The 23928-nt window shown below is 37.7% G+C and overlaps 2 protein-coding genes across 2 annotated transcripts in view; both read left to right on the forward strand.

The window, feature by feature from the left end:
* PDE11A (phosphodiesterase 11A) overlaps window positions 1–3830 on the forward strand; it is a 55878-nt gene extending 52048 nt beyond the window's left edge. Inside the window, exons 6-8 of the mRNA XM_009894629.1 lie at window positions 773–908; window positions 3353–3428; window positions 3522–3830. Of these exons, the coding sequence (XP_009892931.1) occupies window positions 773–908; window positions 3353–3428; window positions 3522–3535 (226 nt within the window). The 3' untranslated portion in view covers window positions 3536–3830. The remainder of the gene's footprint in view (window positions 1–772; window positions 909–3352; window positions 3429–3521) is intronic.
* A 645-nt stretch (window positions 3831–4475) lies between these two features.
* LOC104294937 (tetratricopeptide repeat protein 30A-like) overlaps window positions 4476–23928 on the forward strand; it is a 72014-nt gene continuing 52561 nt past the window's right edge. Inside the window, exons 1-3 of the mRNA XM_009894630.1 lie at window positions 4476–4538; window positions 5353–5445; window positions 8844–8894. Coding sequence (XP_009892932.1) covers window positions 4476–4538; window positions 5353–5445; window positions 8844–8894 — 207 coding nt within the window. The remainder of the gene's footprint in view (window positions 4539–5352; window positions 5446–8843; window positions 8895–23928) is intronic.

Consider the following 23928-nt stretch of genomic DNA (forward strand, 5'->3'; position numbering starts at 1 on the left):
TGATTAGATGAGGTACAAGGTGAGGATTTTACGGTCTGTGTAGATAAAGAGTTTTCTGGAGAAGCCGTGGTGGAGCGTGGGGAGTTAAGCCTATAATTCTCATGTGTTATGCTCATTTACTGACAGGTCTCTAGCCCATCAGTAGATGTGGTGGAAGCTCAGCCAGGGGAAGAAAAAAACAAAAGAGGGAACACTCACGTATTATATGTCTACTTGGATCCACCTGGTGCGATACACTTACATTATTGATTTTAAGATTTACTTCATGATTCTTTCTTCAGCCACTCAGGTCTGGTATTTCAGACCAAAATAAAAAAAGTGGCATTTCGCCTGACATGAAAATTATTGGAAGTATGAATTAAAATGACCTCAAATTATCATACTAATTTGGAAAATTAAAATCTTAAAATAATATAGTTTCAGGTAGCTCTCTGGAAAATATTATTTAGAACTGGTTGCTTTTGATGAGCAGGTCTGTATCCCACAGAAACTTGGAACATAATCCCACTCTTGATTCATACGTAAATGCATTTCATCATTAAATGTTGTATTTACTTTACTTGGGAGACCAGTGCTATTTTCAATAGAAAGAATTGTGTAGAAGAGTTTTTGATGTACCATTTCAATAAATACCAAATCGTTGTTCCATAGATAATACTTAGTAACCATGAATAAGTGTGGTTCTGCTGTTCCTATGATTATGCCTGTAAGACATGCTAGACTTTCAAGCAAAGTTGACTGTATTCTTTTCCTTTGTGATGCCTTTTGATAGTTTCAAAGACAGTGTGGAGAAGTCATCATCTTATTCCGACTGGCTAATAAATAATAGCATTGCTGAACTTGTAGCTTCCACGGGTCTCCCAGTGAACATCAGTGATGCCTATCAGGATCCTCGCTTTGATGCTGAAGTAAGAGAATTTTAGAAATATAAATATACAGCACGTTTTTGGCATGGCAACTAATATAACACAATTTTATAGTTATATCCAAGTGGCTGTAAAACACAAATATTTATTTTGAATTCTTTTTTCTATCCAGTATGTCCTCCTTCTGATCTGCTGGTGTTGGCATGGCTTTATACAGTAAACAAAGGTCACTGAATTAGTGTATGATTTTAGGCAGTTACTTAAGTCTGTCCGTGGTTCTTTTATTTTCTATTTTAGTGGTACATTCCTCTATCAAGTGCTTTGATATTTGTGCGTACTGATTTTTATTGCTGAAAATTCTGCTGTTGTGTTCAGTGTTAGCAGCACCATCATTGTTAGCCGTTGAGGAGAGTGGGACTGTACACACGTGGAGTGTTAAACAGAACTGGTATCTAGAGACAAATGTTTGTAATCTAACTTAGCCATTTAACCTTTTAATTTACACAAGTAAAATATACAGACTGGATTAGTTCTTTCTCCAAGATACATATCACTGCTAATAAAAGTTGTTTGTGTGTGCTGAGGTATTCATTCCAGCCTCAGTTAGAAAGGTGTAGATACAGATAAAAATGTATACGTAACACCTAAATAAATGTTAGAGCCATGTAGAAGGACAAAATCTTCACTGAATTCTGTCCAGTGAAACAGTATTATTATGGGGGACTTGGCCAGCAGTTGGGCAGCACATTAATCAGCGGACAGCCTTGGTCAGCAAGATTGCCAAACTATTTTACTACCGTAAGTGTGCTTGGAAGTGTTTCATACTGAGTTTTTTTGGTTCCAGCTTTATTCCATGTATCTTTAAAGGGGTTATCTCTCAAACCAGCAGAATTTGTCAAAACAAGAAAAATAAAAGGGGTCTGTGTACAGGAAAACTGTGTTGATGATAATTTGCTCAGTATTTCAAAAAGTACAATTAATGCCTGGGGTCTGTTTCTTGCCAAAGAGATATGCTAAAATAAAGCATGCCAATCCTTGATGTTTGCAGTTTTACTTTTAATATATCATGTCCTGAATAATTCAGTTATCTCTTGCTTGTTTCACAGTTAGTCCTTTCCAAGTTAGAGGCGTTACCCAATTTATATAGAGAAAAAGAAAATATTTAATACAAAGGGCAGCAATTATTTTCTGTTGGTGGGTTCCTATGAAAATTTAATTCTTAAATTCAGTTGTTAATTATTTCTACAGACAGTTAAGTGGATTAAGAAGAACATATTATCCCTTACAACTTTTGGATAGAATCAAACGTACATTTGTAGTTATGAACAGATATTCTGTTCTCTGCTTCTATTATAAACACTCTCTTTTTTTCTCCCAGAACACTAATTGTCATTTTCAAATGTTGATGCTCAATTTTCAGCTCATTCACTGAGAATTTAATGGCAAAGTATTTTCATTGAATTCATTTTAAGATAGACATCTGAGGCAATTTTTCCCCCACTCCCATGGATTTTGGGTGGCAGTCCACGCTGTTTTCAGTGAGGAGTTCTGCGTACATACAAATAAGCAGTACTCTAGTAAAACCTGAGCTATATCTTTTGCTAACTGGGAGATCACAGTGATCCCATCCTGCTTCCAGTACGTGAATTATTGTATTTTACTTTTCCTCTATTACAGATTCTGTAGCATTGGCGGTTTTAGTAAGAGAACATCTGATCTCCTGTGAGTGGGCTCATCCCACTCTCTAATCTCTTTTGAAAAAATATTTTATTTTCTTCAGGTTTTGCAGCGATGACCTAAAAAGTAAAGCTTATTAAACATAGAAAAGAGAGAATCAGTGACACTTGTATAAATTGCGAAGTTCTGTACTATATTAGATAAAAAAACAATGAGGCAGAAAATTATCTTAAGAACTACAGGACCAATTAAACCTACATGGAAGATCTCAAATCTTGGTTTTGACCTCATCCTTCCATTTCTTCTAGCTTGCACTTCTGCACAATTCCCTACTTACTCTTGCCTTTCTTCTGAAAATGCATATTTCTTGTGAGCCGCCTTTTATAGCTGCTTTGCTAAATCCAATTTCAGTTTGACAATTGGGAAGAGTATTTCTAAGGCACACTTACTCAATGGGGGTTGTCTCTACTAATCCAACAGTGTAAATAATCCAGGAATTGTCTGGATGTTGCATTAATTGCAGTTTGATGTTAATTCCAAATCGAAGTTAAATACTGTAAGTTTTCTGTGGCAAAGCTGGCAATGTTTGTATTTTCTTTGGCGACTTTTAGAATAATCCTTGTGACTTTTGATTAGTCTTACTGTGAATGAGGTTCCAGGAGAAATTTTTTCTGAGTGAGAGCTGATCCATATGGAATGACATTGACATTTGTAAATGTAAACTTACTCCTTGACATTTCTATTACTAGAATGTGTAAAAGGCTGCCAATGGTACCTACTGCTAATGGAAGCTCTCATTTCTGTTTTAGGCTGACCAGATTTCTGGCTTTCACATAAGGTCTGTTCTGTGTGTTCCTATATGGAATAGCAACCACCAAATAATTGGTAAGACCTGCCTCGTAGCTGCATCATTTCTGTGCTACTGTAAATGTAATTCTGTCTTTTTAATTCTATGTTCCTTTTTCTTCTTTTTCCTAGCTGAATATTGTTAAGAAGTTACGGTACCTAGGATGCATGCTAAGTATCCAAGAAGGGATGTTTTGACTTGGATACTGTATGGACTTTTTCAGCTTTCCCATTGCGTCATTGTTAAATTATATATTGTATTGAAACTTGAAGACTAATGAGAGGAAAACAGAAATTCTAACAATACTAGTGAAAAATGTTTGATATGCTTTGATACTTTTCTTGGGTCTCCCTTTTTTTGTATACAACTCGAGCAGCTGTTTCTGCATTCCAGAAAAGTGGTCGTTTTCCTCTAATGATAAACTACACAGTCAGGGAAGAATTACCGGAGAGGCTGTGGCAGCTGTCAGAGTTGCCTGTGGCAGTGGCGTGTGCTGGATCAGGACGTGACAGGGTTTTATGCTTCTTTGATAGGATGCTTCTCAGCTATGGTGCACCTGCAATTGGTCTTGCATTGTTACCGGCTTTTGGCACAAAAAGGGGTGCCATTTGTAAATAACAGTGCCAGATTCCTCTGTAACTTTCCACAGGAGAATTCAAGTCAAAGCGATAGCATTTTAAACCAGCAGGGCAAGACTTACATCCCTGTGTGTTGTGGCTGTCAGTGAGAGCTGAGATCAGCAGTGCATCGCTGAAGACACTCGATGCCAAGCAGGATCAGGATCTTTGAGCTTATTCAGCAGAGATGGTGTGGGAAATGAGTCTCTTAAAAATACGGCTCTTTGTTTGTTGTGAAGTGCCATATTACCTTAAAGAAGTAGAAAGAAACTGAACCTTTGACTGCTGATGGCTCTTACAGCATTTTTCTAAGGGCGTATTGTATCTAAGTGAAATAGAAATGGTTTGTTGCAGTAGAATTTAGTATTAGTTCAGCGAGAGCCAAGAGCTTTGAACACTTTTTCGTTTTCAAGGGGTTTAAGGAAATCACATTTTTTTTCATTGGTTCAATACACTTATGAACCAGTCATGAGGAAAAAAGGACTTCTACACCCAGGTGATGCTAAACCAACTAAGGTTTTGGGAATGAAGGTACTGATCGACCAAATTATATTAGTAACTCCAAATTATTGCTAGGACAACTTACGTGATTGCTGTTAGCAAAGTGCTCAAGTTCTTTCACAAAGAGATCTTTAACCTTTTGTGAACAGCTTTGCGAGTAGCTTTTAGACTTTCAATATTATACTTGGACAGTAAAGAGTAACGGTTGAAAGTAATAAACTGAGTCCTGGTATCAAAACAATCAGACTTTCACATGTTTCTTTAATGTTTTTCAGAGTACATATTTGCAGTTTGGCTTTTCAGTTCGAAAGATGTATTTTAAATGTAACCAATGAATAAAATATTCTGCATTGTGAATTAATGAATGAAGATTATAATTCATATTAACTCTTTCTAAAGGGGTAGCTCAAGTGTTGAACAGGCTTGATGGGAAACCCTTTGATGATGCCGACCAGCGACTATTTGAAGTAAGAAGCATTCAGTTTTGTAGCAGTAACATACTTTTTCAGCGGGATTTGGTATTTCTGGGTAATGCTGCTTCAGCCTACTCTAGGGAGGGGGGAAGAATATGTTGTCTGTATTTGTGGTTTGACATTTATTCTCAGAATAAATTCTCACTTTATTAAGTTGCATCCTAATTAAAACAAATTTCTTGCATCTGATCTTTCCCATCTTGTTGAGGCCAGTGACTTACCTGCGTTCTCAAGATCATGTGTGTAAGCTTGATAATTCTTAATATTTCCATGCAATTCCTTTCATGATTAAGGCAGCATTCATATTTGTGTTTGTATTATAATTGAATTATAATCTACTTTCTTTTCTTTTTTTCTCTTTTTAATTTTAGGCTTTCGTTATTTTTTGTGGCCTGGGCATCAACAACACAATTATGTATGACCAAGTGAAGAAATCCTGGGCAAAACAGTCTGTGGCTCTTGACGTATGTGTACATCATAATGAAACCTTTTCTTGCTCATAAGTGTCACATGTAAAGGAACCTACTGCTTCTGAATTTACTGTAGTTAGCATCATTTTCTATATCTACCTCTCTGCACCTTAGAATGTTGTCTTATGAAAGTAATGATGAAGGGAAACTTTCTCAGGGTATGCTTAGCTGTGGAGCTCATGACAGCTGAAGTCATTTTGAACCGGGATATCTCATTTGATGCCTATGTTTTTTACATTAGAAGGGAGGACAGTGATGATGGAGAATCTAGTTTCTTACAGGTGAAAGCGTAGGAATTAATGTAGGCATTATATGTATCTTCTTGCCCATCAGTAAATGAAAGTTCCTTAGAATTTGATACTTTAGATAGCTCGTTGCTTTTCTAGTGTTGTAAAGTGTACGTAAAACATACTGTGAACAGGACAAAATTTGAAAAAAGTTATCATCGTCATAGGGGTTTGGGTATCAAAAGCAACATCTTGCTAGAATAAAGTTAAAGCAGGACAGCTGGCAACTCAGTAAGAGCTCTGCTGTGCGTAAAGACCAATACATAATGCAAGGTCCTGGTATTCCAGCATATCACATCATTGTATAAAATACATATGCAGTAGCTAAATGGGTGGAAAGCTTTCTCTTTTTTTGCCCATTGCTTTGTAGGAATTTCTTTTGCTGTTTCTGCCTGCAACCCTTTCCCCCCCCCCCATTCCATGAAGAATGAAATTTATCAACTCTTATAAAACAAACTGTAAAGTTTAAAAAAAACCCCATATGATTATTTAAACATCTATAAGATGATTCAACAATAAACCGCTATTCTCTATTATATTCTGGAGTTTGTAAACATAATCATATTAAAAATAATCTTGTTGAGAACAATGCTTAGAGTTTTCAGGATAGCTTTACAAATTTGTTACTTCTACTAAAACAATAATTAAGAATGGTTTAAATGACATTAAAGATTTTTTAAAAAGCATTATGCAAGACTAATCTTAACACACTTCTCTGACGAAATGATGTCACTTAAGATTTCAGTATTGTTTTAAATTTTACACATGAGAAGAGAAGAAAATGATCTAGCTATCCCTGATGTGTGCACCCTTTAATTGTGTAAGGTCTTTGAGTTGGTACAGTACCTACAGAACCACAAAAATAGCATTAGCTTGATTGAGATATGAATTTCTCTCTGTTAAAACAAAAATCAAAGCACATTGGATGACTTAATAATCTTAAAGGTCTTTTCCAACCCAAACAATTCTATGGCATTTTTTTTTATTTTGCCTCAGGGTTGGAGATACTTATCTATGTATTGGGGATCTGTCCTGTGAAGCACGTAGGCGTGTTAAGGCTTTTTGAAGTCAATAGGACTGTTCATGTTAGAAAACATTCTAAGTATAAGTGGCAGGGGTTTTTTATTATTCCTGTATAGGAATATATATTCACTTAGGAGGAAAAGTTAAAAACTTTCCTTCCTGCAAGATTCCTTATTCTTTACTTACCTTAGTCATGAATTACTGTAAGCCCTCATATGCCCCAGATACTTGTGCAATGTTACAGCTCAGAATGAATACTCCTTCTGGCAAGAAAAATAAGTAGTGCCAGATATCACATGCAGATATATAGGGATGAAAGTTAACATAGAAGTTGGTTATTTACTATTGAAATCAAACAAATTTAAATTTCCTGGTTTAAAATAACAGCTTATTTCTTTGATTTAAAAAAGACTAATAGCTATATAGCTTGAATGTAGATTGTAGGTTTGATAAATGGCCACTGTGCTTCAGGGAAGAGTAATTCTTTCTATAAATGAGCTACAACTCATGATAATATTTGTGTAAAGTGATTGAAGATACAGCAGAAAAGTACTGAACAAAAGAAGAACGGTATTTGCTGAAGGACTGTGAATCCATTTTTCAGTAATAGAATACTTTATTAGTATTTGTGTATTTAGCTAGGATGGCAGTGAATAGCATCTGGAAATGACATTGATATCAGATGTAAAATAAATCAATTCGATATATATCATAATAATATTCTTATCCAGATACAGATACTGGTTTTCGTATAGAATTCTCATAAGATTGACTAATAAACAGAAGACCAAAATGTGAATAAATGATGGAGAAAGGTTGCCAGTAGGATGCTATATGGTTCAAAACCAGGCTAAATACCATTTTATATATTAAGGATGCAAAATTTGCAAATGATTAAGAGATTAGAATAATCAATACTAAGGAAGACTGTAAAAATCTAGAGGGATATAATGAATGCAGATAAAGGAGAAGCTTGACGAGAATTTTGGTATTAAGTGTAATCTATCATGGCAGAAGACAATTTTCTATTCTTACAGATTTCTGAGAGAAGCTATGATATGGTTGGACAGAAAAATCTGATTTGAGAAAGAACATGATGTACAGTTATAGAAAGTAAAACGTGGGACAGAACAAGTAAATTGGTGTTTGTTATTTATTCTTTTATAGTGCAGGAATGATTTCCTGTTACCGTAAAAGATGACACCTCTAAAATTGAGATGAGTAAATACATCTTGGGACTTACTGCCACAACATATTGCATACCAAGGGCATTTGAGATAGAGTTTAGGTATTTGTATAAGTAACAGACACATTCATAGGTGAAAACAATTTCAAAATGAGAAATATATATCAAAGCTTTAGCACATGAGCGGATCGGGTGTTGCTGTGTGGTGAAGAGGACCTGTCCTTGCTAGGAGTGCTCTGGCTCTGTGAGCTGCCTCATGGACCAGTGCCTCGTCCCACGCACAGTCAGGCCTTGGTGGGTCCAGTACACAGGATGGCTCTTACACCTTCTGGAGTGCTTGTTCAATGTTAGTATCATCACATAAGGATATAACGTATTCCATGTAAATGTATGCATACTTAGAGGTAATAAGAGGAGGTGGGCAGTACTTTGTGCATTTTATTTGATGCTTTCATCTCCTGAATGGTATTGAAGAGCATGTCAGGCATAGCATAGAGGTGCTAATTTGCATGCAGTGAAGTGCTGCTACCAAAAGCATTAACGCTCTACAGTATGGCAAAAGGCATTATTTAAAGTCTATAAACCTACTGTTAGTTTTACGTTAAACTCTTCCTCTTTTAATTGTAGAACTCTAGGAGAACAATGTAGGAATGCTTATAATATTAAATTACTTACTGTCCATGGTTCCCTATAAAATTCCCTGCAACATAAATGCCAAATATATACCTGATAACCTGCAATTAGTTATTATATGCTGACATTCAGAACTGAATTACCATGCGTAAATATTAATTAAATTTGTTTAAAACATCATTGATTAAACTGCAGTACAGAGCCCTATTATTTCTACTTGTCAAGTCTACAAAAATGTTTTTTTCTCTTTTGTTCTGGGGCAGGTGTTATCTTATCATGCAACATGTTCGAAGGCAGAAGTTGATAAATTTAAGGTAAGGATTTAAGTTTTTAGTTATTTCTGAAAATAGTAAATTAAAATGGATGTAGATTATCTGAGAGAAGTTTTACATCAAAAGCAGAAGATATAATTAACAATGATTTACAAAGGATGTATTATTACATGTTAGGCTGTTTGGTAGGGAAGGTGGAAAAAAAATCTTTCAAAAGCTAAATAGCTGCAGTGATGGGTGCACAGCGGCAAAATGGCATTGTTCCAGCACCAGCTGCTAGAACTGCACGTCAGCCTGGTGGCCTCCTCAGCAAGAACCACCATAGGGAACTCATACCACAGGGGGAGGCAAGAAAGAGACTAGAGAAAACAAGAGAAACTTGAGACTTTACATGCTTATAGTGTGGAAGCTGTTCTGTGTTTGCTGAAAAAGCAGAGCATTCACTATCAAGATTGCACATAGGCTCAGAAAGCTGGACGTGAAGGTTGTGAGAAAACCTCTTTTAACTTCTGTAAGCACCCTGGGCAAAACTGTAAAGCGATGTGTGCTGAACATAGCATTGCTAGGGACCAATAATTATGTTTTCTCACTGAATCCTGCCTTGCCAAGGGGTAGAGAGTACCGGAAATAGTGACCTTGCTCTTTCATCGCTGCCAGCACTCCAGAACTGCTTTTGTGATAGGCTTTGTCCTTTTCTGCCTGAGGAAACACGAGGGAAACTTGGTGTCGCTTTCCTTGGCTATGAGGAGTCAGTGTTGTAGAGGGCTCCTCAAAGCTGTTTGGGAGGCTTTTGTGGTGGGTATCAGTGTTGGTCACCTGTACGCAAAGTGCATTGGAGACTGTGGTGAGGTCTGGGAAGGAGATGGGGACTGTTGTGGCATTCCCTGTGGTGGCTCCCTGGCACCTATCTGGCTTGAAAAATAGCTGTTTGATGATTGTTTTGACGCTTGGCTGGCTGGCTGCAGACTGATCTCTGCACCATGGGGATGGTGGTGGTGGAAGGTAGAAGCTGTGGGTGACTTAGCAGAGCTGATGCTGATGAGTTACCTGTGCTGAGGAAGGACATCTATTGCTAGTTAGTTAATTAGTTTGTAGATTATTGTCCAAATGATGTCTGTGCCTTAGAACTCTGTATCGATACCTGGTGATAAGGGTGTCATATTCTCCCTCTGTTGTTATTGGTGCAGTTACCCACCCTTTTGTAAGCTGAAGATTAGATTACTGAATTATTGCTGGAATCAAACATGCTTGAGGGTATTTCCAACACTGCAGCCAGCAGAAAATGCTGTTGTGTGCTTAGTAAGTTGTACCTTATATTTGGCAAAAAACACTGAACACTGTGAGAGAGATGGGAAAGAAAGGAATAAAGGACCATAAATATATATTTATTTATTTATTTTTTTAGTTTATCTTAGAATAATCACCTGTAATACAGCTTTTGTGACTGTCAGGGTTCAGCCAATATCTTTCTATATACCAGAGGGCCATACTTCTTGGTTGCTGTCAGCCATTGAAAGACAATTCTCCATCATGGTCTGTGTAGTTGAGATAAAAGCCTGCAATGTGACTCTTTAGACATAGATACTTACGTGATGAGGAGCTATTCTACTTGTTTTCCCAGGTGTCTTCATTAATAGATTTTCCAGTCTCCAAGTAAGAAATGTCTTGTCATTATCCATTTGCCTTGAAGGCATGTAACCATCTATTTAATGGTTAATGATAAGGTAAAGGGAAATGAAAAGCATTTATTCATTAATAACCCGGATAGATACATTTTTATAAAGAACATAGATGAGAAAATGAGGACTATAACCAAGCTATGCTTAAACTAAGCTGAGAGGCTTTTTCAGAAAAAAAATCCCTTTCCTATATCCAGTTGTCTTGCTTTCAGTTCCTGACAAAATGAGCGCCAGGTGGTCTTTGTTAATGCTTTACACCACTGGTTGTAAACAAAACAACAAAAACCCAGAGAGGACCAGTGCGTGTTGTGGGCCATCGACAGAGAGCTCATCCCCAGAGAGGACCATCCATCCATGGGATGAAATCGCTCCCATCTCCCTCCTTGCAGAGCTCTGGCAGCCGGTCTCCCTGCTGAGGTCTCCTGGGACATCCTACCCTGAAATCACTGCTCTTTTCTCTGTTCATTACATTGTTATATTTTGTTTAAGCCCTTTGTTATATTAGGGTCATCTTCTAGACTTGACTGGCTAATAAACAATTCCTCCCTCTGGGGGTGTTTGGGGCTAAAACTGTCCCCTCTCCCTTTGGTGATTTATTGGCAGATGTCAGGAAATGTCTGTTATGATTTACTCGATGCTCTAGTTCAGTCAGAATAGGAGCAAACACACATGATAGAAACATCTAAATGAGAGTAATGCCAGTAGTTCACTACTGGGTCTTGACTGGCATGGGACCTAACAATAATTAATGACTTTGGAGTGACAATACATTTGAGTTGACAACTTTTCAACATATTATCTCAAACATACTGTAGGTGGACCCCACCAGATTGGAAAAAATTACATATTCTTTCTCATAGTTCAAGTTGTTTATTTCCATCTTTTTCATTTCTTTATAGTCTTAATAAAATGCTTTTCCGTTAATTTTTATTTGCCTAAGATCTCAAGAATATTCTGATGCAAAGTGAAAAATTGCAAGTGTACTTGAAGTTTATTTTTCCTCTGGATTTTGCCAGTGAATTAATTTTATTGCATTGCAGAAAGCTTAGCAAGACTAGTTAAAGTTTATTTTTTTTACTTCAAATTTTGTCAATAATTTCCTACTGTTATTGGATGAATTCACAAATATACAAAATGCACAAATACACCTGGTATCTTTTAAGAATGAATTGTAATCACTGTGATCAGTTTCTAGAAAATAAATAACATTTATTTCTTTTGTTACTAATCCTGTCTAAGAATTAATGAAACAGCAACAGCAAGCCACCTTAATAAGAAACTCTTAAGATTAAAATGAAATACCTTTCTCCAGATGCTAGGATGGGAGAAAGGACAGAGCACCATTGGTTGTGGAGCTGGAAAATACAGAGGGAAATTCACAGTATGGAAGGATGAAGCATGAGTGTGTCATAGGGGACCGTGACATGCAATTGGGCCTATTTCATATCTGATTTCTACAATTGTCTAAAAACAAAGCAGCAACATAGATTCACATTGAATGGGTTTTTTGCACATTTTTGGAGGGATTCCACTTCTAGTGTTACTAGAATATAGATTTCACTAATATAAAAATCTGAAAGTCAAGTTTAAAAATGCTTATGTAATTAGAAATTGTTCCATTAAGGAATGGATTTATTTTTTTTTCTCAGAATAGAATCCAATTATGTGAATCATTACTGTAAAAATTTGTGTCACCAGTCCTTTTCATTATTTGCATTAAGGCTTTTGGAATTCATTAGCACTTAGGCGAGCAGGCACACGTTTCTCAGGAGGCAGCACGAGGCTGACGCGCAGCGTAGGCAGGTGCAGCTCTGCTGCCCTGGATGGAGCCACCCGCTCAGTCTGCTGCCCGTGCCGGGGGGAATCGGGCATGGAAAAGTGACCCCCTTAACCCAGTGAGCTTGTTTTCGTGATGAGCGGGGGCTTGGCCCTCTAGGTAGACACAAGTGGAACCGCAGAGGTCTGGATTCAGAGCCTGAGCAAATCCCTTGGTCTCTGAAGGTGACAATCTGGCCCCAGGGAAGGTAATGGGAAGTCTGCCGTTGATTTCGGTGGCATGTTGCTGTCTTAGGCTTTGTTTGGCATTTGCAAAGTTGCACAGTAATTTTCCCTCTGTCATCTTCCATCTATTTACTCATGGCAGTCAGTCTTTTGTATTACGATTTCTAATAGAACAAGATCTCTGAAAAAAGTTAAATTTTAAGATCCAGTCCTCTTTTTATGACAGTTTAAAATATATGTTAAGTTAAAACCTGAGTGGGCATGCGGTGTAAAATGGGTCCTTTTTCCTCAAAACAGGTAGGTTTTTAAAATGGGGAAAAACGTATGGAAGCTTAATTGAGTTTCAATAACAGGCAATTGAATCAGAATTAATTATTAATCAGAATGAATTGTGGGGTATCTACCGTTATTCCTGTATACGGGATATGCTCTGTACTTCCATGTTCTAGGAAAAAGGATTTAGTTTTTGTGAATGATTAATAGGATTAAAATAAAGCAATGAAAACGTACAGTTTATAGTAAGTATTGTACATAGACTCTCTGTTGCCAGATTGTTTCACATTTGTCTGCTACTCAATGTTTTTCAACTTTGATTTTTTTTATTTAAATTATGATGGCTTAAAAATAATTTAAATTTGATATACGGCTAAGTTCATATAAACTGCATAATATTTTTTAGGTTTTCTGATATGTGCTGCATTACTGTGATAGGTAGATTTCTGATACCATTGTTCTAGATATAGGGAGAAAAATTAAAGTTTACTTTTCATGGCCATTTGCAAGTAAAACAAAAAAATCCATCATGAATGCAAATGTAGAGTAGGGTAGATGGTTGGACTCGATGATCCCAAGGGTCTCTTCCAACCTTGACAATTCTATGATTCTGTGTTTCTTGCACATCTGAGAACGTCTGTCTGAGGTCTTGAGCCTGATATTCCACAATGCTTCTCCTCACTTGCATCTATGTAAGTACACTCAATTCAAACAGAATTTTGGCAGGATAAGGTAAAGTAATGTACCAATGAATCATACCCATATCAATATTCATTTTATTTTTTTAATAAGTTAGAAATGGGTATGATCTTAAAAACTGTGGCAACTCAGTTCTCTTGTATTTTAGACATAAAAGACAATTCCATTATTGCCATTATGTACTAGCGCTAGTGTTTCGCTATAACCATTTGTATTATTGGAATAGAAAAATTTAAGACTAGTGAGGTTTGATTAATTCTAAGATTGATGATAATCCTGTAGTGCCAGGTTTCTTCTCATTGAAATGCAGGCTGTCCAAGACTAAAAATAGTTGTCTTTTAGACAAATATAGAAAGCCAAGATACATGAGCAAAGAGTGTAGAATTGTGTCCAGGACAGGATATTTATAGCAAGAGTTACTGACTTCTGAGACAGTAACAAACAAGTCCTGTGACTTAGCAAGCAGTCCCGTAACACACAACACAACACATCTAAATTTAACTAATGTAGTTTCCAAAGAGAATATGTAAACAGTGTCCTATTATGGGTAATACACAAAAAACTATTTTTAAAAAGCTAACCTAATTGTGCAGCTGTGAATGGTATAAGCCAGATCAATATTTAATGACTATGATGCATTATTTATAGCCCTGTGAGAGATTCCCTTTTTTAGGTCAAACAGCACACAGGAGAGCTACACAACAGAAAATAATGTATCACCTGCTTTACAGAATCTTCGATTCAAAGTGTAGCATGAATAACAATTCCTGTATTTCTCAATTCCATAGCCTGAGGTATGGCTAGTTAAGACCTACCTTCACATAAGGGAGCTTTTGTGTGTCTCTTAAAACCACAGGCATTTCACTAAATAACGATGGAAAGACTTGAAACAAAAAAGGAAACAACTTTTAGGACTGCTACTGTATATGACAATGTAAACAACTGAATCATGAAAGATGATGTATTTAAGTGAATTTGATACTTGGAGTGCATTACATGTATGATATAAAATGCATATTTTTTTTGTCTTATGCTGTTACAATTTTATACCCACTCTTAAGTGCATGACAGTGGACAGCACAATGAAGATTTGAGTTCTATATATTAATTTTATCTCCAGTCTCTGTAGGGATTGGGAAAGCATTCCTAGGCTATGTTGTTCTCTGCTGTGATGCCATCTTTCAATTTAGAACTATTTTAGTTACTTTTACGGTCCAGTGATTAAATCATTTGTAGTGGTTTATAATAATTATATTATATTCTTCCTCAGTAATTAAATGTCAGAAAGGCAAGCTGGCCTTCGTGTTTTGGACCACTAATGAAATATTGCCATTTAAATATGTATAGCTAGCAAAGGAAGGTTTTATGCATTGATGACAGTGCCATTGCAATCCGTCTGGTGACGGGTTTACTAAGGGCGGAAGGCATGTGATCGCACTGCGAAGTCAGTGTTGCAAGCCATGGTGCCAGCCACGCATGTGGTGAAACACATGCAGTTCTTTAAACACCTACAGTTCTATGTAAGTGCACGAAGCTATTCACGTGCTCAACTATTTTTCAGATTGACCCCCAAGGACAGGTGATGCAGACTCTGGGACTCCTCTTTGGCTGTTGCAGGAGGGTCTGTGCTGGCATCAAGCTTTTCCCTAGTGCTGTTCCAGCTGCTCAAGTTCAACCGAGAGTAGTGACAATGGGGGGGGAACAAGGAGAAACCTTGAGGAGTAAACAGGGCTTAAGTGTTAATATTGAGCTGGGTTCCCCTTTTCCCTTTGAGAAATGCACATGTTCACAAGATGTAAAACACAGTTTATTTTTTCTGCTTTTCCACATGCACTGCCCACATAAGACAAGACCTCGAGCACAGTGTTAAGAGTTTCATAATTCATGAAACTGAGGTCTTTATTGTATTACATTATTTCATACGCTTTTACATGTGCCTGTGTCTTCAGTTGTCATGGAAACAAGAAGTCAGGAACACATTGCATATGCTGAAAATTATTAAAAATAATAAATAATGATTAAAAATAAGATACTGGGGGTTTTATACTAGTTTCTGAAATGTGAGGTTGTCATCTGTTGACATCAGGCCAGTGCTCTGTAGTTCAAAGATACGTAAACCTAAATTTTTTTTTACATTTCAGTGAAGAGAGGGAATGGCATGGAGAAGAGTAGGGGAGATTGTTTATGGTCTTTTCTCATACAATGTGTAGGTTGAGGGGCATCAAATTAAAATATCAGGGTACAGATTTTAATCTGACTAAAGATCTCTCTTCGGCAAACATGTGACCTATCACCGTAGATGTTAGAGTTAAAAATGATGAATTAACAGAAGGAAAAGGCTAATGAGGACTGTTGTACGAAGACAGGCATCTCTGGCTCAGGAAATCTCTAAAGTGCAGCTTGCTGAAGCTTGAGAGGAGTGCACCGAGAAAGTATGTTTTCTCAGTTCAAATAGTCTTCCCTGTTCTTGGTCACTCTCAAAGCTAAGGTACAGGGCTTGGAAGGACCTTTGGTCTGGCACAATACAATTATCGTTATGTTATTAATCAGTGCCTTCCAATAGCGCTGCTTGGAAAAAATAGGCAACTACATTCTTTGCATCACTTTTATTACTCAGAAAAGAGATAATGCCTTTTATGTTTAAAATGGAGACAAATGTGCTTTGACTTGATCGTTATTGTCATAAATCTCAGAAATGGCAGATACCAAAGTTTGATGAAAACTCCCAAGTTTGTGGAATTGTTTGTTTTGGTACAAGCTGTTTCTTTTCCTTTCTCAACCACCTGCCCCTGGAAGCATTTCTGGATTGCCCTGCTAAGCTATTCTTCAGCTCCTTGTCTCAGCACCGGGACCTGTGATTCTCAGGTGCACTTCTAATACGACAGCCCTTCATACAGATATTGTTACTATCATGAAACTTGTTCCAGTGTGATAGGTTTTATTAAGAATAAGGCATAAAAGAGCAATATGATGGGGGGGCGGGAATGACAGACAGACGACAAAAACTGTGTTTTTTTGCTTTAATTTCTTCCATGAGGCATTTTATCAGAAATAAAGTGAGATGACTTCAGTGTGTCAGAGGCACCTGTTTATTAATTACTTTTGGAGCTCTCCTACTAGACTAGTGTCGTACTACAGCATCTACCCTAGTTCTAGGGATAGTTAATAGGAAAAGCTAATGGGAATTCTGAATTTGGTTTCAAAAATCTAAACGCTCAGTTTTATTGAAATTTCAACATTTTGGATTTACTAGCTTTGTAGTTGATCAAGATGAGATTAAATTGTTGCAAAAGGTCACTGAAAGGATTCCTCTTGTATTTCTAAAATGACCACATTTATTATTTCCAGGTGAAAACACAGCTCCCAGAGTAAAACGTTCCCTTCCCTCCAGGGCAGATGACACATGAATTTTCCAGGTTGTTGCGGAGGGAGGGTTTACAAGGAGTAATGTAACCTGGTGAGGCTCTGGTGCTGAGGTGCTCTCTGCAAGGGCCAGCCCTCTTTGTTGCCTATTGAGGAGTAAAGGGAGGTTATAGTGGTTGTGAGGAGTATGTCCACCGTGTCTGCCCACCTCTGAATATTTGTAGTCTCACCAGGCAGGTTCCTTGCCCTCGTGTTGTCATATCATCTGAGCAGGGCAAGGTACTTCTTCATGTTTTCGTTTCCCATCTGCAGAGAGGGGACAGAAATATTAAAACATCTCTGTGAAAGATTTCAACATTTCTGCTTTCTGACTGCAAAAGAATGTGTTGCATTTGTATGACAAGCCTGCACAAAACAGGTTTATTTTGTACTGTAGGAGATAAGTAAATCCTGTTTTTAAAAAAAAAAAAATCTTTCTCTTCAGGAAAAGCTATATATGATTTGAGAGAGTTAAGGCAAAAGAAAGAAACCTGTGGCCTGGAAGCTAGATAAAGCCCACAATTTAATCATATATCCATGCCCAGACATTTTTTTTCTGTTCATTTATGAGTTTAGCACAGGTCATTACATGAATTTTTAAAAGCGATAGACTTCTTTCAGTAAGGAATAGGTTCTGGTCTGTGGATTACATCACCGCAAGGGTGTAATACGGGTGTCAATAAGGAACTTCCCTTAATATGCAAAAGCAAAATATTTATTCTTCAGTGTTTATGCTGTACAAAATAGTCTCTGAATACGTTTACACCGTAGGTTAAAAAGAAGGGAGCTTAAGGGGTAGGATTAAAAAAAGTGAAAAATCAACATTGATATTCTGACTGCAGAGTAAAGACGCACAGTAACTAGAAATATTAAATAATAAATGACTGCTACTAAGATCAGCTACTTCACAGCTAGACCCGAGCTTAAAGCTCCTTGTTAAATAACTTAGCAAGTAATAAACTTCCATTACTGAAAATAACAGAAAATTAAAATCATGTGCATGATCAAAACCAGTCTTTGTACTACTTTTTAAAAAAAGCCACTTCCTGTAAAGCTGAAATAGATTTCAGTTGATTTAGATAATATTACTAAGAATTCCTGCTATACTCTAATATTCTTTTGCAGTACTAAAAAGCATTCTAAGTAGTTTAAAATATTGCTGACTTATTGCCTTTAATAGTGGCTGTTTTTCAGTTTCTTAGTAATTATGCATACTGATACAGTGGTACTTCAACAACAGAAATTTTCAGCAGAGGAATAATAAAACATTTATGGTTATTAATTTACCCATACTAAAAAAAAGTATGCTACTTTGCTGCTCTCAAATACTGCATTTTGTTATTTACATGAGAGATTTTGTATTTCTTGCATGGTTTTATATTGAACCCACAATTGGTCCAGGACTTGAGAACGCTTAGAAAAACAAATTAGAAATAGCAATTGTTGGGGACATAGTGTTGCTCACAAGTGAAGGTGAAATGATTTATTATCCAGTGGACCTGTTGTCTGTCCTTCAATCTGATTGGTCATCATACTCCACAAGAATCTCTTGTCAGCTGGAAAGCATTGAGGAATAAATACAGTTCAACATTGCTACACCGTTTAGCCAATGACCATGCAAAAAGTGATAAGATATAAAATACATTTAGAATGTCATGCGAGCCTGAGGGATAGCTGATGAATGGTTTAAAAAAAAAAAAATCAACACTTGTCAAATGATAAAGTACTACTCTTCAGTCAGTGACAGACTTGGGAATTTATATTTGGAAAGGTTTTCAAACAGGAAGAAAAATCTACCTAGTGAAGACTTGTGCACTTAAATTGGACCAGAATAATTTAAAAAAAATTGGGGTACTTCAGTGAATGACTGTACTTTAGGAGTTCTTCACTGTGGGTTTATCATGGTTCTTTTGCCATCAGTAAGGAGCAAATTGTTCCCCATGCAGTTGATGGACATCCCTGGGGCTAGCCCTGTATGCGACAGCTCACTGTTCCGAGACCTGCATTCCCAGACTGGCCCAGTAGGACTATTGTACTGTTTGTTTTGACTTATGGAAGAATAGAGTCTTCAAAGACATCCAGAAAAATGGCTTAATATTTCACATTTAAAATTATTCCTTTCTTCTGTGCTTGGATTCCTTTTATAGTGCCAGCAGGCTGACAGTTATAACTGGGAATTTTCAGGTTCAAAAATCAAGTTGCTTTTCACCAAACTTTATTTGGATAGAAAGTTTCTAATTGGCTTTAATATTATTAACGTTAATCTTAAAATTCTTTAGTAATTGTACTGATTTTTAAAATCAGGAAAAAAATCTTTTGTTTTCCCTAGCATATACCCTACAAAAGGAAAAAATACTTTTCTTTATTTCTGCCTCTATACAGTGTTCTGGATGCAAAGAGTTGTTTGTCATAAATGTTTACTGGTATTGATATTATATTATTAATGGCAATATTTCTATAGGTGGTGGGGTTGGTTTTTTTTTACAAAATGAAACATATGTCCCCCAAAGTAAGAAGGCAGTGTTCTTTAAAGGCTTTTGACATTGCCAGTAAGTTCATACTAGAGCCAGAACCTTTTCATAATTAAAACTGCAGAAAGTGAAAAATGGAAAATAGATAAGAAATGTTTTTCTGAGATGAATCTGTTTGGCCACTGGGTGCCATCCTTGCTCCACTTTAAGGCTGATCGCCTAGCAGCATTTCTGTTAAGCTGTAAAATCCTGAAAAAGGTAATACCAGTGCAATTTCACACCATCATAATGTCTGTGTGTGTGCATATAGTAGAATATGTTAGCAGCACGGGCAGCGTGTCCTTCTTGCGCAAGTCACTGAGAGACTCAGGAGAAATATACTCACGGTTTCAGCCATATTACATCCAGTCTCATATCCAGCAAATTTTTTTTTTTTTTGGCATTCCTCCATGAGCTGGTAAGAGTGAAGCTGTGCTGAAAGACCTCTTCCCACACATGACTGTGTGAGTGACCACGCTCTTGTGCGGTATTAACTTAAGCTATGGGATTATTTGAAGGAAAAAATTACACGGATGAACACTTGTTTTCTAGATCAGTCCCTATTTGGGGTATATGGGCCTGTGACATGCAAGCAAAACTATATCTAGCATATATTATGTAAAGAATATTTGTGATTACAGCCGTCTATGGGTTATTTATTACACTGTTGCATTGTCTGTCTCAGAGGGATTCCTCTATTGTCTCAAAAGTCTCTTGTTTTAGTCTGGGCAAAATCCCAGGCAGGGTTAATGTACTTTCTAACAGAAATTATGTTAGTAGTTCTGTGGTTTTAGTCTTTCAAATTTAAAGTGTAATCACTTTAAATGTATGAGAAATAGACTCTAGCACTTCTCTTTCTTGCTGCAACTGTATGGAAAAATGTGCAGATTGTACCCCAGGCAAAAACAGGAAACTGAATATTTTATGAGGCCATTTCTGTGAAGCGTTCTGTCATCTTGTGCTTTGCAACAAGCTACACCCAGCTCTGAACACGCACAAAAAAGCTGAGAACATCAGATATCAGTGCTTTCCAGCGCCTTTGTGATCCCCCTGCACATACAGCATCCTGTTTGGTGCACTTAAATCTAACTCTACTAACCCTGCTTTCTGCGCCGCTGTGCAGCAGCGCGTGTTTTGTCCCAGGCATACAACAAGCTTATGGGCACACAAAAAAACCCCACCCCAAAACAGCAAAAAAATATTTCTAATTACGGCCTTCATAAACTCTAATGTTAAACTGATTCCAGGTATTTACTTGTGTTATCTGTACCGAAGGAGTACTTGTGTTATCTCCTAAAGGAGACCCGTTGCTTTGGGTGGTGGTAAGGAAAGGTTGTAAGTGGCATAATCACAGCAACACCGCGGCAAGTTGTGGCAAGACCCGGTCTGTGGGTAGCACCTGCCCCAGCGTCGCACTGCAGAGACCTGGGGAAGACTTTGGTGCGCTGGGTGCTGTGTGGCACGGCAGTCCAGCCCCAGAAGGGTCCCCTATCCAGCTCCTCTTCTCACTTGTCTGTACATAACTGCCCCGCTGTTTGAGCCAGTGGTGGCTGAGGTGTTTGTGCACCCCACAGCTTTGTGCCAGGCGTGGATAATCTTCAATCTCTAAAACGGAGTCTCACAGGCAGACCTCTTCACTGGGATTCATGCCTCCTCAGCTGATGAAGTGCTGTCCAAGCATAGCGTAAGATGTTATATTCAAAACATTAATTTGGCAGATGCGGGGTGTCTAAGAGAAAAGGAACAGCTATATCAGGCAAATATCGTAAGGGCGTTTTCATAAGGGACAGTTAATGTGTATTATAAAACCTTCATTAACCTCATAAATGACAAGAAACAAGTATTTATGGATGTGTTGCAGACTTTGCCTCAAAGGGTAGTGAGAGATGGAAGCAACGCTTGTTTAAAGAAAATTTATAAGCGTATAGGTAGTAAGTATAGAACTAAATAAATACAAGATTTCAGTGCCTATTTTTGTTGAAAGAGCAAGATCTGTTCTCAGAAAACACGATTAGGCTGAGCTGCGTGTGAACTAGAGCTCTGTGATGCTGTGCGGGCCGGGTGCTCGGGCTTTCTCTGCTGGTGTGCTTTGTGGGATGAAGGGTGCTCTGGAGGATGGACGTTCTGCTATGTGGGGGGAAGAGTTAGGCTCTGTGTTCATAGTCCACCCTTCAGAAGGCTTGCACAGGGTAACCCTCTTGGCTCGTTAAACTGTAGGAAGATGAAGCTCTGTTTTTTTGCAGGATGCTCTTTTGGGCAGTTCTCAGTGCTCCCAGGGAGTGATTTATGGATTCAGAGTAGGATGGGTGGATTTCTTTTAAACCTGCAATCAGAACTTTATGAAAACTAAGGAAAAAAAGACAAAGATAAAACATATTTTAAGGATAATCACTGCAAGGTTCCCTATAGCTTTTCTGGAAATGTATGTTGTAAGCTTGAAGGTGTTTTCAATATTATTTATTGTCTACCTGACAATATTCTGCTATAGCTGTCACTCTAGCAGATCTGAAATAGGACTTTCTCCCCAGTGGAGCAGTAGCCCACTCATATATTTGCATAACTTTCACCACCAGTCACTGTACTGCCAGCCTGATTTGTCGCAGCTGCTCAGAAAGAAAATTTCAGTGGCCAGCAGGAACACCATCCAGTGCCATCCCTGTGCACTCCGGCCTGCACGTGTTCTGCAGATTGGCTTGGGTGCAGTGAGTTCTGCTGGAGTACACTGGGATGGAAAATAGTGTAATACCAGTGTATACGTCATTGTGGCACTCTGGGGGTTTGGAGGTTTTATTGTTGCTTTTTTTTGTGTGTGTGTGTCTGTTCTTGACAACACCTTCACTTCTTTCTTTCTTACCATGTGTCCAACTGAGAATTGCAGGGCACAATTTGGGCTGTTTGCCACCAAAGGAACCAGTTCCTCCCTGTGCCTTCACATCATGTCCTCTGTAAGAACCCTGACACACTGTTCCTTCCACTCTTAATCAGTTTTTTTTCTCTTCTGAGTCTTCAAGGAAGCAGCTAGAGCCTTCCTTTCCCTTCCTAGGTGGTCTTTTGGAGGAGAAGGCTGCCTTGTATCCCTTCTCCCTCACCCTCCCAAATTTATAGGCATGAGGAGGTCAGTCCACATTACCCATTCTGCTCTTCATGGGAGCAACAAAGCTGACTCTGCCTACCAAAACCAAGTAAGGCCGTTGTGGGAAATGGCAGCCTGCATGCCTGACACTTTTGTATCACGGAGAAATACTTGCCCTAGGTTTGCTGCTTGTGTTTGTTTAAAATTCTGGGACAGAGACTGAATAGACCCTTTTGTATGAGCTTCTCATCTGCACCAGTGGTCATAAAAAGTCGACAGTTGCTAGCCTGTAGTATGTGGCACACTGGTTATTTCCTAATCACCATAAGCCAAAAGGACGTGGACGCTCCCCTGCGCGCCTCGGGAGATCATTGTGTCGAATGTGCATGCCCTGTAAAACTCCAGTCCTATGCTGCTGTGGTTATGGACTTTGGCCTTAAGAATAATAGATGCTTAGACCATTAATTGCTTTTATTTTATGTCTCTGTTCTTTTAAAATAGAAATTTCTTGTCCCTTTTATAGGCTGCCATATATTTTGTTTCTGTGTACCTGGAAACAACTTTAACATCAAGGATTGATTTTTAGCAACATAAATAATGTATTTTGTGTCTTTTCTATTATAGTTTCTAACAAAATTTTAAATGTAATATTTTTATTTCTGAAATTTATTATTCCTTTTGATGGGTCCCAATTTTAGAAGGTGGCATGTTCAGACAGAATTGATTGATCAGAAACATTCAAAATACTTTCAGTTTTTTAGCTATGATTCTGGGCTTGCCTTTGGAAATAGCACATGTAATGCTGTAATGACATATCTTCCTTTGCCCTTTTAAAAATAACATTACAAGACGACAAATCCCTTCCTCAGGCATCCTTTTCTCAGGCACGTATAGCTTTATACCAAAAGCAGAAAGTAAATACCATATTTTTGTCCGAAGCTCACAGTGCATGATAATAAAAATTTTTCCTAAATGCTGTATTTGGTTGTGATACATTGCTTAATGGCTACTTTTCTTGTTCTAATAGAAGAAGCGGAATAATTAGCTTTCTTAATGCCATGGAGTTTCTCTTTTAAGCAAATACCAGTATTCGTACTAAGCAGTAGTTATGTTTGGTAAATGGTCAACCCAAATATAACTTTGTGAAACAAGACTAAATGCAACTTTCTTTCCGCGTTTCATGTCTAAATTACACGTTATGCTGTTAATTTGCTGGTTGAGGATGAAGCAGTATGCACCACATATGGGTGTTTCAGCTGCAGATTGTGAAGCTGGATGCAAGAGCAGCATTATTCTCAGTTTACAGATGTGAAACTTTGACTAAAACAATGAATGACCTTTTCCAGCAAAGGGCTCAGAACACCTACTGTGGGACTTTGGGCAGAGTTTGGGCATTTGATTTCACAATTGCAACCCTCTGTTTATCTGCTGGGTTACTG

The sequence above is a fragment of the Charadrius vociferus genome, unplaced genomic scaffold (assembly GCF_000708025.1).
Source record: "Charadrius vociferus isolate BGI_N301 unplaced genomic scaffold, ASM70802v2 scaffold161, whole genome shotgun sequence".
In the NCBI taxonomy this organism is placed as follows: Eukaryota; Metazoa; Chordata; class Aves; order Charadriiformes; family Charadriidae; genus Charadrius; species Charadrius vociferus.